This window comes from Papaver somniferum, chromosome 11 (assembly GCF_003573695.1).
Source record: "Papaver somniferum cultivar HN1 chromosome 11, ASM357369v1, whole genome shotgun sequence".
Lineage (NCBI taxonomy): Eukaryota > Viridiplantae > Streptophyta > Magnoliopsida > Ranunculales > Papaveraceae > Papaver > Papaver somniferum.
In genome coordinates, this window is record NC_039368.1 from 105,426,019 (window position 1) to 105,441,279 (window position 15,261).

A 15,261-nucleotide genomic window follows, 5' to 3' on the forward strand; every position below is an offset into this window, starting at 1 on the left:
GTATATGGATCGACCAATTTTCTGTTTCTGGAAAAGTGATACTTTCACATTCCGTTTCAAAAAAAGTGATACTTTCACTCCATTAGAGCAAAAGTGATACTTTCGCTCCTTTTGTGAAACCGGGCGAAAGTATCATTTTTTCCGAAACAAGGCGAAAGTGTTGTTTTTTTTAGATGGGGAGAAAGTACAATGGGCTAAGGCACAAATTAAAAATCCTTATGTATCCTGGTGTTCCTTATGTACCCTATTCTTAAACGGAGTGAACGTATTATTTTTTCTGAAACAAGGTGAAAGTATTACTTTTTCTTAAACGGGGCGAAAATATCACTTTTTCTGAACATGAGTAAAAGTATCATTTTTTCTGAAACAAGGTGAAAATATCATTTTTTCTGAAACGGGACGAAAGTAGTTGAAGACATTCCCCATCTTCAGATTCTTCTTCGGTCGGCCCTCCCACCGTGGCAACGGTTGTACTAGGTTGTTTTTTTGTTTGTTTTTTATTCCATTGTTCCGAGGTGGATTCGTACCAATTAAATTGTTTTGAAATGCCGATTTAAGTCTTCTATTTGTAAGCCTGTTGAATTATAGGCAGCTTGAGTCTGTGAGTCTGAAAAGCTGCGGTGGTTAAACTTTTCCACAAAGAAAACTGCAGTCGGTGTTAAATGGAGGTAGTTTCCTAGTTTGTCTCTATTTGCGCTTACCATTAGAAACCCCATTTTTAATATATATATATACATATATATATATATATATATATATATACGAGGGAAAGGCAACAAATTTTTTTGACCATGGGAAAGAAAGTTCGCGGCAGTACAGGTTTTTTTTTTGTAGGAAATACCAATTGGTCCTAAGAATAATATATTAGAGTTATTTTGGTCTAGTTGATTCGGTCAACTGTCTGTTTGGTTCTTTTTAAAAATATATATTGTTGTTTGGTCAAATAAATTATTATTTGGTCCTAGAGTGGACAATATCCACGCGGGATGATGTCATCAGTGATGCCACAGTCCTTTGATAGTGGCAAAAATACCTTTTTTTTTCTCTCTCTTAATAAAAATAAATAAATAAAAACTTAAAACTTAAATATCCTTTGAACCATATGTCCAAAAATGATAAATTTTTTATATTCGGAAAGCTCTGGACGATAGCTTTCCAAGGAGTACTATTGTCGCTATGTTTCGGAGCTTTTAATTTTTGCCTTATTTTTTTAGCAATAAAATGAACTTTTATACGAGTTCATTCTACAAAATGAACTATTATACGATTTCATTCTACAAAATCAACTACTTTAATGAACTATTATGCTAGTTAGTTCATTCCAGAAAGTGAACTCTTTGGATTAAATAACATACGAGTTCATTCTACAAAATGAACTACCATACGACTTCATTCTACAAAATAAACTGGTATAATGAACCATATTACGAGTTCATTATACAATATGAACACCTATCACGAGTTCATTCTACAAAATGAACTACCATAATGAACAACTATTACGAGTTCATTTTATAAAATGAACTACCATAATGAACAACTATTACGAGGTCATTCTACAATATGAACTACCATTCTTAATTACTATTACGAGTTCATTTTACAACATGAATTAGCAATCCTACAATATGAACAACTATTATGAATTCATTCGAAACTAAGAAAATCTATCACGAGTTCATTCTTCAATATGAACTATAATAATGAACTACCATTGCGACTTCATTCTTCAAATTGAACAATTACTATGAGTTTATTCTACAAAATAAATTGCTAGTGTATATGAGTTCATTCTACGAAATGAACCGCTAGAACTAGAATGAACTACCATGTTATAAAATAGTGTTCATTCTTGGATATGAATTATTATTATACCGAAAAAAATTAAAAGCTCTGAAACATAGCGACAATGGTACTTATTGGAAAGCTATTGTCGAAGATTTTCCGAATATATAAAATTTATTAATTTTTTACTTATATTTTGAGAAATATTTAATTTTTAAACTTTTATCTGTTAAGGTTAGAGGAGAGAGATATTAGTAGAGAAAATAAATGAACGAGAAAACCAAAAAAAATGATTCACACGTTTATGTCCGACATTGTCAATCAGACTACACACTATTTATGTTTGATTTTGTCAACCAAACTACATATTAGTACTAACACAAACTTTTTTCAGTCTGATTTTCCAATCAAACTACATACTAATACTCAAATCGAATCTTTTATTGTCTGATTTTGTCAATCAAACTGCATACTAGTACTTATATCGTAACCTTCACACATTAAGACTTTTCAGATCCCTTAACTGCCTTTAGACGACGTCCGAAGGCATGTTTTGAGATTCTGAAAATGTGTCAATGCATGGCCAAGGATGAATTGCCATCAACCAAACAGCGGTGGGGACAAAAAAAATATCCCGCGACCACAGCACTGTACACAGTGCTCTTTCATTTGGTTGCATGCTAGGAACGGGTTGCTGCTCATTTAAGATGCAAAATGGCCGTCTCATTTTCTGACAGTGGATCATGAAAACTCGATGAAGCCGAAGCTGCAACTCACAGCAACCCCAGTTTTTCCCGTGATCAAACTTTTAGCAGGTCACTGTAGCCCTCAGGTACAGTGACCCACTTGTTGGACATGGAAAGAACTTGAGCTCCACTGTCGATCATGTTTGGAAGACTATGAAAGCCTGTCAAAGGCAGAGGATCAATCTGAAAATAGTACAGATCTCCCCTTGAGTAGATGCTAGTTACTTCTGAACCTGACAAAGTAGATATGTTTCCGTTCCCCTCGGAAGAATTTGCATTTCTGCTGTCTGAATGCGCAACTTCAGAAATCAAAGACCCGGATAGTTGAGAAAGCTGGATGTCATCGATGCCAGTCCCACCTTTTCCAGCACTTGCATTCTTCGTAAGGAAACGACCTCCGCATCCCCTTGCTCGACGCATTGCATGGAGATGGCGCGATTCATGAAGGTAAGGCTGTTAAAAAAAATAAAATTAGATTCTTAGTGTTTTACTTCCAAGCCTTAAAAATTGTTCAGTATCTTAAGGTTAAAGTTTAAAATCTACGAAAACATTCCAGAATGACTGTTCACAAAAGATTCTATCAATCAAAAAGAAACACACCTTTCGAACTTTGGCGACCTTCTTTCCATGCTGTGCTTTTGCACGGCAAAGACGTCGCTGCATTATTCTACGGTACTGCTTTGAATTCACGAAGATCGGTCCATCTTCCGTGTTCACATTCAATGGCAACATCACGCGGCCCTGTGTCATCTTTTTAAGAAAGAAAAAGCATTGAGGATTCTGTTATTTTCTTAGGTAATCACTGAAAAACGAGTGACATAATAGAGAGATAGGGAAACCTACCGCTGTTGTTTGGTATCCGCCATAAGTTGCATACATGCCATAATGAGGACTAATGTTAGGATAGTTTGGACGGATCTACACATAGTAAGACAAACAGACAAACAAACTGAGGAGCTGGTTTTACAGTGAATTATTTTCAATCAATCAACACCCAAATAAATCAAGTTCAGAGACGCAAAGAAACAAAAAGAGCACCACATTAATCAAAAGGAGAAATCATACCATAGGTTGACCAAGTCCTAAACCGAAACAAGCTTGATACTCAGGTCGAGATGATTGCCGTAGAGCATACTCAGGCAAGGTTGACGTAAATGGAAGAGCCTTCTGAACCTTCAACAACGGTTCTCTGCCATCACCTGAATAAAGCATTACTTTATTGGTTAAGTTGTCAAATGATTCAGATAATTTCAAGCCTTGTATGTAGCACAGAGATTCTCACGCATTGAACTATACGACACCTATGAGCATCTGATGAGTATAAGCAACTCTATCGATGTGCATCGGCTAATGGTCTACACCTATGGCCTATAGGCTCTCATTAATTAGTAATATAACTGCATATCATTTTATTTTTTGAAGCATCATATCAGTGTTTCGGTAATACATGCATGATGCATCATCATTTTACAAGTTATAGGAAATTTAAACTTGGGAAAATTCATCTTTGGCAGTTTATTTACTACGGCGTAACTGACTCCACCATAATTGTTTTAACCGTACTTGTTGAAAGAAAACAGTGAGAACTTCCTTATTTCTTGTACGGGTCCCTCCATATGATTCTGCGAGCATTTTGAAAGGTGTGTTGTTTGCAATGAACAGATAAGACCAAGGGTTGCATCGTGTACCTGCTGACTAGCATTTCTCCTTACATGATTTTTCATCTAAAATTATTATTAAGGGGGAAAACTTTTAATATTATCCTACTTTGAATTGCACTAATAACATAACGATATTTATGATGTACTATATAATTGTCTAATCAATATCAATTGCATGCTTTTATCTGAACATATCTTATCTCCCACTAACCCTAGCTAGCTCCATTTACTCCAACATATCATGGAACAATAGATTAGATGTGACTCAATTTTGTACTCACATTCTTTGTCATAGTATTTCTTTCTTTTTCATCTTTTAATTTGACATGAAAGATTTTAATAGCATATAGATTAAGATCAAGAAATATACCAGGTAAAATAGTGAACTGTCGAGGAGCACTGTAGTAGTTCTCCTTCTGCTGATACTGCGGACTTAGGTCTATCCCATGTTGGGCATCAGTGAGCTGATCACCAAATCTAAGACTAGGGTTGTTGTGGTTGTTGTTGTCCATTGGAGATGAAGATGACAGCTTCATTAACTGGTTATTAGTACCAAAAGACTCACCGTAAAGCAATTGAGATCCAAGGCCCCCAGCAGCACTCCACCAATGCGCATGCACTGGAGGAAGTGGTGATTGTGGTGAAGTTTGATTAGGAATACTCATAGGATGTTCGCTGAATAACGTATGCATTGTCATGAATTCGTTCCTTGACGACAAAAAAGACGAGGCAATTCAGTTGGCACCAAACGATGATTCAGTGATCAACAGATACTATCTTCTCTTACCTGCAGTAATATGAAGCAATTTGAGAAAAAATACTACAGACAAAATGAAAAACTTCATTTATATCATCAAACACAAATCATTTCAGTTTTGAAGAGAAAAACAGTACTAAATGAAGAAAGCTTCAGGCAATTGAGATAAGTATATGTGAAATCAAGAAGAAAAAACAAAGAAAGAGCTTGACATGCATAGTAAAATACTAAGTTCTAGTACTGTAAGAGAAAGATGTAGAGAGACTGTAAGAGAAAGATGTAGAGAGAGTACTCGCAGACTTCGCAGTTGAGCGCAAGGGAAGCAAATTGCAAGTTGGCAATGGAAAGAGCCACGTCGAGCGATATCATGTTAGGGAAAGAGAGGGGAGAGAGGGAAAGAGTAATGGGAGCTACAAAGGCAAGGACCAATGGTTTAGAGCTTTCATGCAAGACTTTGTATTTACACTAATTGAATAATAATGAAAGCTAAATCCATTATTTATTTTTCTCATAATCATCATACTTAATTAATTCAAATTGTGCTATCTCTCTTGATATACCTAACAATACTATTCTTTTATTCTTTTCGTTTGGGCATGTCTATCATTTCAAATTAAGGAAAACTATGTTTAAAAGCAGTCATGTCATAGTAATATGTTTGATCATGTTAGATATATGAAAATCCAATTTTAAACCAATGGTTAATGATAATTTGATTGTCTAGGATCACTATTTGTGGAACTTGTCGATCTGTATGTGATGACACATTTGCATATATATAGTGTCATCTTGAGCCTAACATGCAGAGTTCCTGCATTTATGAGTCGATATATATTGCAATTTGGGAAGCATATATGCATCTGAGCTAGCTCGTTAGTACCATTTATTATGTACACAAAATTAGTGAAGCACAGAAGTAAGCTTAGTTAGGCTGGCTTCTATTCCCTTGTTTAATTAGTGACTCATCCATAGTAAACGATTGTTTCTTCACCTCGAATAGTTCATCAAGCTTTCCGTGAAGCTATTGTCGCACTTGAGCCATTGTGTTTTTCCGCCTACGATGCAACTGAGCGTTACTTTCTCCTCTAGAAAAAAAAATGTTATGCAGATAGATAAGGTGTGTGCAATAATTAATTAATCCATTCATTTGGCCTTTACTATCCTAAAAGCTAGATAACTAATATTAATAAGAACACTAATTTTCTTAGAAAAATGGCCAATCGTACAGTCAATCCTATAACTGCCTACCAAAAACAAGCCAAATAACGGGAATGAACGAGAAAATAAGCAACATAGACAGAGTAAGGTTTACCCTATATTTATCTTTTGCAAGGACAAGATTCCTCTAAAATCTAAATAGTAGTACCTTATTATGTCCTTGAGCTACGTGACATGATTTCATTTTGGAAGAGTATTCTTCCATCCCCAATCAAAATTGGAATTTATAAGTCAAAATTCGCGAGAATCACAACCATTTGATCACTTAGATTTGGTTACTCTCGAGTCTTGACTTGAGTGCTCACCTCTATTCGCAAGAACTCATACATTTCTCTCTCCACCTCCTTGTCCTCTCCTTTTTAGTGTCTTTTGATGCTTTTACTTTGTTTGGTCAGCTTTAACCAAAGTTTAAAAAGGAAGCATATAGTGTAACAATTAGAGAAGAAGAGACTTTTATTTGATTGCGAGAGTAGGGAAACCATGAACGAATTCCATAAAAACTTTACACTGTTTGCCACCAAAGATTGTCTTGGCAAGCAAATGGACAGATACTAGGTAGATTTTCCAAAACGAGTACAATGGTGAAACAAAGACGAGAACATGACATGGATTAACATTTCAACATCAAGCAAAACACAAACTTACGTCACTTTCCTGTCTATAGTTTTTACAACAAGCAGTAATGAAAGAGCTTTCATCGTCATTTTACCCATTTTGATCGAGTAAGTTTATATTCTAGTTGTTTCATTTTCAGTAATCAAAAAGTAACAACATCGGTAAGAAAAGGAAAATGCTAGTCGGCTCCCTATTCTCCACCTCCCTATTCACCTTCTATAATCTAAACCCCACATTTATATCGAGATCCGCATTCAGGTTCAGATGGGATTCACCATTCCCCTAATGTGGTGTTTAGATTGTAGGGAGGAGAATATGGAGGTGGAGATTAGGGAGCCAAATAGCATTGCCGGTAAGAAAAATTAGGTTATCCTTATTAATTCACAGGTGGACAGTAAGGGGTTGCTCCCATAAAGCACGGAGAAAAAGGAATAAAGGAAAGAAGATAAGGAGACTGATTATATGTAGTAATCTACTAATAATCATAGGGTGTTTATTTAAGATCTGGGATTTTGTATAGTGGGAACGTGTAGAATTCACTAGTCTTTATTCATTAACAGATCTTTTGAAAGGCCTTGCAGTAGTATATTTGTTGTTTTTTTCTTAGTGTTTTTCTTCTTTTTTTTGGTCTGGAATTTTCGTCAGCAGTGATGCAACGTGTAGGTTTCTTTTCCTCTTCAGAAATTGTAATCAATCTGAAAGTGGGAGCTCAGATTAGGGAGTAGGGAGGTCCGAATCCTGGACTATACCGTTAAAACAGTAGACAGACACGCATGAGAAAGCCTAGCCGTATGTTCCCAGGGGAAGTACCGATTATATGTAGTAAACTGATTTTCTTCCAAAAATCCGACTCTCCTTGAGCACCATTGAAAGTGTGATAAGTGGTGGTGGGTGGTGATACCCACATTGCTTCCTCTTGTTACAGCAGAATAAGGTGGTCCAAAAAGACACCCTTAGTCTCCTGAAACTGAAAGTTGCCCTCGCTCCTTCGTCTTCAGAAGGAAAGAAACGTGAACTATTTTTGTTAGAGATAATGAGAATTATGTATACCACTGTGTATCATCTCCTCAGTGACTCAGTCATTCCCGCAGATGGATATCATCAATCAATCATCAACACTAAAATGTGTAAAAACTTTACGTACTTGATAAGTCTGCTTCTTCCTCACCCCTGGCCTGTTGTTTGTGCTATCTACATCACAAATGGAACCCAACCATATGCATGCCTCGCAGCCTCGGAATTCTGTTCCCTTGCATTTCGTTTTTCCTCCATATCCCTGCCCTACAAAATTCCTTTAAAAGCAAACTTACAAATATACAAATGTTATGTTGTCGGAGATATATCTTTAAATGTTATGCTGTTGGAGCATTAATTAATACGTATAGGCGTATAGCTATATCTGTTTAACATGCAATGTACATAGAGAACAAGAATTAATTTAATTATTATGGATCATATCTTTTTTTTTTCTTTAGCTTTTGGGTTAGAAAATATCAAAAATGATCCTGTCTAAGGTTTAAACAAAACTTGCACATCCTCTACCACTACCGCTTCTGTTCGCTGTAATCGTCCACCTTGGCCTTGGTCCCCAGTCAATACAGGTAATTCCATCTCCACAATCCTTTTCAAAATTTAGTTCAGTTATTCCATATACATAGAGTACTCATATGCATGACAATTTTTCCACATGAGAAACCTTGACACTAAGTAAAAGGATTTCTATCGGTGGCCTGACTTATGAGTTTTTCCTAATTGGAACACAAAGAAAGATTAATTTATTTATTTTGTGGACAAACACATAGTATACTACTGAGAGCTACATTCCAAGAAAAGAAAAATGAAAAACGCATCTGATTCTGATGATTAAAAAGCATAAAAACCACTTCATTTTTATCTATTTTTCTAGTTATTTCCTCTGTCCTAAATTTCGGTTAACCTAACTAAGCACTTTCCTCCCATAGTTTCGTAATTCAAATCCTAGAAAATGAAATCAAATCCTAAAGTTCGTGGATCCAATGACTAAAATCCTCCGATTAGCTAGAATTATTTAGTACATGATGTTTACTAATAGGTGGGGCTGACATTCAAAGAATGAGTGTGATTCGTGTGAACACAAAAATAAATGCATAGTGTGCAGCTGAAAATCAAGATACGATGTTCACATTTTAAGTATGAGATCAATCTTCATAGGAAAAATTTAAAGATAAAGAATGAACTGGATGTAGCTAGGTTTAATTGGCACTAAGCGAAAAGAAAGTGGTTATCAATTTCTTAATATTCTAGCTAGTGGAGAGAAGACTGGGCCTGAATAGTGAAAGTTTATACCTAATAGGGTTGTTCCATAACAAGGATGATCATGTCAATGTACATGTACGAAAGAGTGGTGCAAACTTGCACATCAGACTGAAATTACTTAGTAGTCTCATTAACTATTTCGTAACTTTAAGGACCATTTCTTGTGAAGGAGGGGACCATTAACCAAGTGGATCTCCTTTCTCTGTTTAATGTTTATTTAATTATTGAAAATTAACAATTGACAATAGATCATACTTGGGTAGGTTAGATGACAATGTGACGTGTTGCATTACAGAGCAAACGGGATGGATTCCCAACGAATACCATGTCAGCATTACACTCTGATTTAAGAAAGTATTAAAAGCTGAAAATTTACAGAAAACAGAATAAGATGGATTAAGAAATTTAATTAAATCTTAATTAAAAGAAAGGTAGCTTTACAGCCAAATGCATTTGTACTTGCAGGAAACACTAATATGCTTGTTACGCTCTAAATATAGTCTAATATAAACCTTTCCAGAATCCATTCTAAGCTTCTAACCAAATTAGTATAAGATTTAATATATTGAAAAAGAAGAAAATTTTAGGTGAAACTTAACGGGTTTAACAGTAACGGCCACCACCTTTACACAAGTAATGTTAAACAACAATAAGATTTAATATTACCCTGAACCCACTCTATATCTCTGTTATTGTTGATTTGCTTTTAATTCACTACTTTAACTAGAGAAATTCAAACCAGGTCCAATATCTAATCCAAGGAAACATATATAACTTAATGCAGATCCTAACATGGTTGCACAAACTGCAAGATCTGGGCCTTCCAATTTTTACAGTAGGCCAAGTCTTCTTTGACAAGAAAATAATTGTGCAGTTCGGTTGACCACTACAAATAAATAAGAATTAAGAAAGATAAATCCCAATTCGAATAGAGACCAACAACATAAATAGAGAGAAACCTTCAATAAGCCACAACTACTGTTGCTCCCAAACCTACCTCGATGCTCTAGCAAAGGAAAAAACAGTTCTAGAGAACATGATATGAAGAATAAGAAGCATACCTGGGGTCTAATTTCTCAATAATTATAGTTCTGGATTGTCCTCATCTTGATAGTCCTTCGAATGATCCCTTTCACTTCTTAGAGTCTGGAAAAGTTCCCAAACCAGGTGTTGCAATGCACCAACCTATAAAATTGTCCTGAAACTCAAGATAAAAGCTGCTGTTGATAATGGTAAAAAATCTGCATATAAATCCATATAGCTGAGTGTCACTATCTTAGGCTCTCTATAAGGCATCTGGAAATTAACACAGGCACACAGATTCTTAAAGTAGAAAAAGATGCAGAGAAAACCAGTTGGAGGAATAAGTGTTATTTTGAACAATCATAAGGTACATACACATAATACTCGATACAAACAACCCAGTACACAGAACATTGGATCAAAATAAAATTCTGAGTTAAAGACAGTTACATGCTTAAAGAACTAACTACGACTATGTGAAGTCACCCAACTGTTAGAAAAATTTGTTGTATTGGTCTGTGAGAGGACCCCTGAGGTTTTTATACAGGCCGTAGAGGGAGTATTGCCGGAGGTTTTCTACTTCATACCACGAGTTGAGAGTTCTCAAGTGCTTATCTGTTCCAGAGAATGCCAGTTGTATGCCAAGGCTGCAATCCACAGAACCCCCTCGGTTTTTACAGCTGGTTGTTCTAATAGCACAATCTTGTTTGTTGAGGCAAACAAAATTAGACTTCCCTGAGCATGAAGCACATCCATCTCTCTTCCAATACATGTTCTGCAACCTACCCTTTTGAAATTCAAGTACCTATTTCATGTGGTCACATCAGTTTGACATGTTACGAGATGAAGGAAGAAACTGAATTGGGTTTTAATGTAAACCTGGTGATATTATCTATTTACCAGAGTAAAGCTAGTCACGGTGTATGTCGTGTTCGCGACAAATGCAGTACGAGATCTTGCTGCATATTTCCGACCAGCAAAAGCTACCATGTACCCACCATATGAATCCTGCAAATCCAAAAAAGAAGACACATCCTGAGTGTTTCGTAACCCGTAGATCATCTCCTTTTACTAATTTTGGCTACAGATGTGGTAACTATATAGAAGAGAATATTACTGGATACCGAAGGAATAAACTTCAAGCCAGTATGTATCATGATTCACATAATGATTTTATTAATGCAATAACCACTCCCAAGCCTAGAACCTACTGATGTACTATAAGTGGTTATTAATTGTTGGTAGTAGAACAAGTTCTAAACCAATACTTCGATTTTTTATATTATCGATGGGAAAGGTACCAGCTGCAGGAGCTCCTGAATCTAGGGCCTAAAAAGAAAAGTGAAATCAATGTAACTTAATCATTGGAAACCATGGCAATTCACAAGTCAGCATGATCACATAAATCTCTTTCACTCTGGTTATTGGACCTAGATAAAATATGAATAATTGCATCATTGTCAAGAAATATCTACGCGGACGCTGATAGAATGCTTTATCACGGATACGAGTTCATTCTATGGCCTGACTGACCATCTCGTGAGCCGGAATCTGTAAGATGTTCTATCTCATGTTTCAAGCCTTGTTCCTAATCAACCCTACTGGTAGTTTGGAAGAAAACCAGTTATTTCTAATGAAAATTTAAAAGTAGCAGACTGTATCTCAGGAAGTGCGTACAGTTGCAGAAAGTAACTAACTGGGCAAAGATTCTCCCGAACTTGTCCTATGCTGAGAAACTTCCCCGTTCATAAGAAAGCGAATGTGGCAACTCTCTATTTAGCAGTCTCTATAGATGAAAGTTTTCGAGAATGCCCATTCTTCAAGCATGCAGCTCCATATTGTCTTCTGACACATGGAAATGCAACTACTAACTTCAATCACGTAATCTTCTCTAATTTGACACCAGTTATATTTATTAGGCAATAGCTACTTAGTTAAATAACATAGCAAGTTTGAAGGTTCAGTGAAGCCATCATCCTTAGGACAACACAATTCATCTGATGGTACTATGAAGAGACCTTGTTGAAACCAACTATTGGGCTTTCAGTGAAAAAGAAAACTATCTATCAAATTCCAAAATTTCGTCACCAGGTGTCTTTATTTTCAAGGTAGTCAATACAAAAACTCGAATAGTTTGTACAGCATTAGCGTCACCAACCCCAATTTTGGTATATTGACAAACAACCTACTGACCAAGAATTAGGGATGAACTCATTCGTCACCTTAATATAAACATCATTAGCTTCAAAATTTGACTTGAATGTCATCAACAACATACTAACATAGCTCAAAAACAATCACATTCTTTCTCAACACCAAATGGTTCGGAATTTAAGGCAAACAAACCATACATTCACCTCTATTACTTCGATTCCTCTGTCACTGCAGTTTCCAACTACCAGATTATTTCCATATCTACTAAATTTTAACTTCTCAAATCCCAATTTGACAATGTACCCTATATAAATCCTAGAATAGTTACATCAAGATCTTAGAACTTATAAACTATATATATTCCATATGAATCCACAACAACAAGAACATGAAAAAACAAACAAATCTACTAAAACGGTGAAATCATTAAAAGATATATGAATGAAAATGAAAAAAAACAAGTAAAATGAGAAAGTAAGTAAGTATACCGGGAAGAAGGTCGAAGTGTTAACAGAGAGTAAAGAAATCTCATCAACTTTAGGTCTGAAAACAGATAGTTGAGAGTTGGATAATAAAGGAAGCCTTCCATCACAAGGAGATAGTTGTTGAGATTGGTTGTAATAAAATGAATCTCTAGTTGAAAATGCGATACCAAAACTAAAACCATCAAATCTCTGTATCTTTGTGTCTGAACATGGATTGTAAACCTTATTTGTATCTTCACTTCCATCAACTAATACTGTTACTACCACTAACATCATCACCATTATCATCTTCATGGCTATTTTCTCCATTTTTGAATTTTTATTTTATTTTTTTTCTCTCTGTCTACCGGAAGATTTTCAAAAAGAAGCGAAAAGCTCCAGCAAAAAAGATAAGAAAGGGAGAGAAACAAGGGTTTTTCTTTACTTGTTTTTCGCAGAACATTCACCTGCCGCCTACTAGTAATGTTGGGTTTTAAGAAGGTTTTTTATATTTCAGCCCAATAATTCTGTCGTTTATCCCGAACCCTACCAACTATTTACCAAAAAGAAAATAAAGGAAAGAAGACCGCTTCGGACTTTAGTATTCAGCCCAATAACACGGTCGTTCACCCGGAACCGACCGTCCATCAAATATATAAGAGTCTACCAACCTTCTTTTTTTCCTAGCATTTTATAGGCGACCCCAAAAGAATTAGAAGCGAATTTTTTATTCCCAACCTATATACAACGTTAAGGGATGTACAAAAACGCGGAGAATACGTTAATGCCTTTACATAATCGGAGGTTATTTTGTGCCCGATTAGTATAATGAAATCGGAAGTTTAGTAACGCAAAGATACTACCGACTGTTAAACTATAGAAATAAGAAATCTTTAGAATTTTGCAATGTTAAAATTTGGGGCTCCTATATAATCGGATGAATAAAAAATTGTCTAAGCTAACGATTTAGGGCTTCCCATAATCGGAATGGTACAAGTAACAAATCCTACCGATTATGGTAGATTTCAAATTTCCTTACATGAAGGATTATAGAAAAAACTCATTTTGGGGCAACCTATAATCGGAAATTATTGTAACCTGTTTGACTTCCGATTATGGCTACATCCACAACACGAACCAAATGGTTATGGTCGGCTTTGTACCCTCAAAACCTATGGAATTTGGCAAAGGTTCGATTTGGGACTTTCATAATCGGTAGGTTATAAGTAACAATCTCTACCGATTTGGGGCTACTTAACAATCGGTAGCTAATGAGATGGTATTAGCTACCGATTATTAACCGTTTGACCGATAAAACCAACGTCAACCTAAATTCATTTCATTTCTTTTCAACTTCAACTCCTCTTCTCCTATTCCCTTCCAACTACAGAGAGAAAGTTTCCTCCCTCGTTGAACTACGCCGCTATACATCGTTATCGTTAATCATCGAATTGAATCGTCGTCGATTATTCTCTGTAAAGATGAAAGAAACGGAACGTAAGAAAGCTAAAACCAAGAACGTTTGTCGTGGTGAGGATACAAACATTGGATTGCATGCCCGTAATAAAGAGGTTTTAACTCACGAACCCGAAGAACACGAAGAAGATGAAGTCCCTGAAGTAGGTGATTCTGATAGCCAAACTCTCAGGCAACTTCAAATGGCCCCGATTAGGTAAGATTCTACCATTAATTTGGTTTCTACTGCTTCAATTCGACGATTCCATGTTGTTTTTTTAGGGTTTTCGGTTATTACCCAGATTCGGTAGTTTAGTTATTGTTTTAAACTTCCGATTGTGGTCGAATTCTTCATTTCGCAAGAACATTGGTCATATTCGGGTGGTAAATATTTTGGTTTCCTACCGATTGTAGAATGTTTTTCATTACTGAGACCTAAATCGACCATAATCGGAAGTTAAATGTGTCATTGCCTTCTGAATATACTATGGAAGAACAAGTATTAGAGACGCGGTAATCAGGTGATATGTTTTGTAATTTGCTTCCGATTATTTAGGCTCAACCACTTTAGTAATTTCTGGACACAGAGTGATGAATATTCGGTAGAAGTTAGTTTTGCAAGGCTTCCGATTGTGATGTATTCGGTAGGGTACACTGTTTCTGACTTTCGATTATGAGTATTCGGAAGATTATGTTTAAATGTAGCGTCCGGTTATAATGTATAGGATAATTATGTTTGAACACCAAAAGTGTTCTTTTGTTTCCGATCATCCGTATTCGGCAGCTTATGGTTAGCTTAAGTATCCGATTATGTACAATCGGAGGCTAATGGTTAATTCAACCAACCGAATATTTATATTCGAGACTCTGGATTTAGATTAACTTCCGGTTATATAGTTTGGTAACATATGTACACTAACATGTTGTACTTTCTTTTGTTGTTTAGGGATAGGCGAGGTAAAAAAGCCGAAGATGCAATTCTCTCAGATAGTGAAAGGAAGGAAACACGTAGGAACTTGACAGCTAGTGCAAGGAGAGCTAGGACTGCACAATCCACTTCAATTGCTCAAGATGGAACTCAACAAGCA

At 35.8% G+C, this 15,261-nt stretch overlaps 2 protein-coding genes across 3 annotated transcripts; both read right to left on the bottom strand.

The window, feature by feature from the left end:
* Nucleotides 1-2,051: 2,051 nt before the first annotated feature.
* LOC113323416 lies at nucleotides 2,052-5,370 on the bottom strand. Of its 2 annotated transcripts, none has more exons than XM_026571715.1 (6): nucleotides 5,242-5,370; nucleotides 4,563-4,979; nucleotides 3,597-3,730; nucleotides 3,375-3,449; nucleotides 3,132-3,281; nucleotides 2,052-2,984 (listed from the first exon to the last, which is right to left on the bottom strand). In XM_026571715.1, the coding sequence occupies exons 2-6, from the start codon at nucleotides 4,888-4,890 to the stop codon at nucleotides 2,586-2,588; spliced, it is 1,086 nt and encodes a 361-aa protein (XP_026427500.1). In that variant the 5' UTR covers nucleotides 4,891-4,979; nucleotides 5,242-5,370; the 3' UTR covers nucleotides 2,052-2,585. The 2 variants fall into 2 exon arrangements, with proteins under 2 accessions (XP_026427500.1, XP_026427501.1); XM_026571716.1 differs by lacking the exon at nucleotides 5,242-5,370 and adding an exon at nucleotides 5,087-5,230.
* A 5,065-nt stretch (nucleotides 5,371-10,435) lies between these two features.
* LOC113322973 lies at nucleotides 10,436-13,173 on the bottom strand. The gene is made up of 3 exons (XM_026571184.1): nucleotides 12,743-13,173; nucleotides 11,001-11,108; nucleotides 10,436-10,905 (listed from the first exon to the last, which is right to left on the bottom strand). Exons 1-3 carry the CDS (start codon nucleotides 13,046-13,048, stop codon nucleotides 10,594-10,596), a joined length of 726 nt encoding a protein of 241 aa, XP_026426969.1. The 5' UTR covers nucleotides 13,049-13,173; the 3' UTR covers nucleotides 10,436-10,593.
* Nucleotides 13,174-15,261: the final 2,088 nt, after the last annotated feature.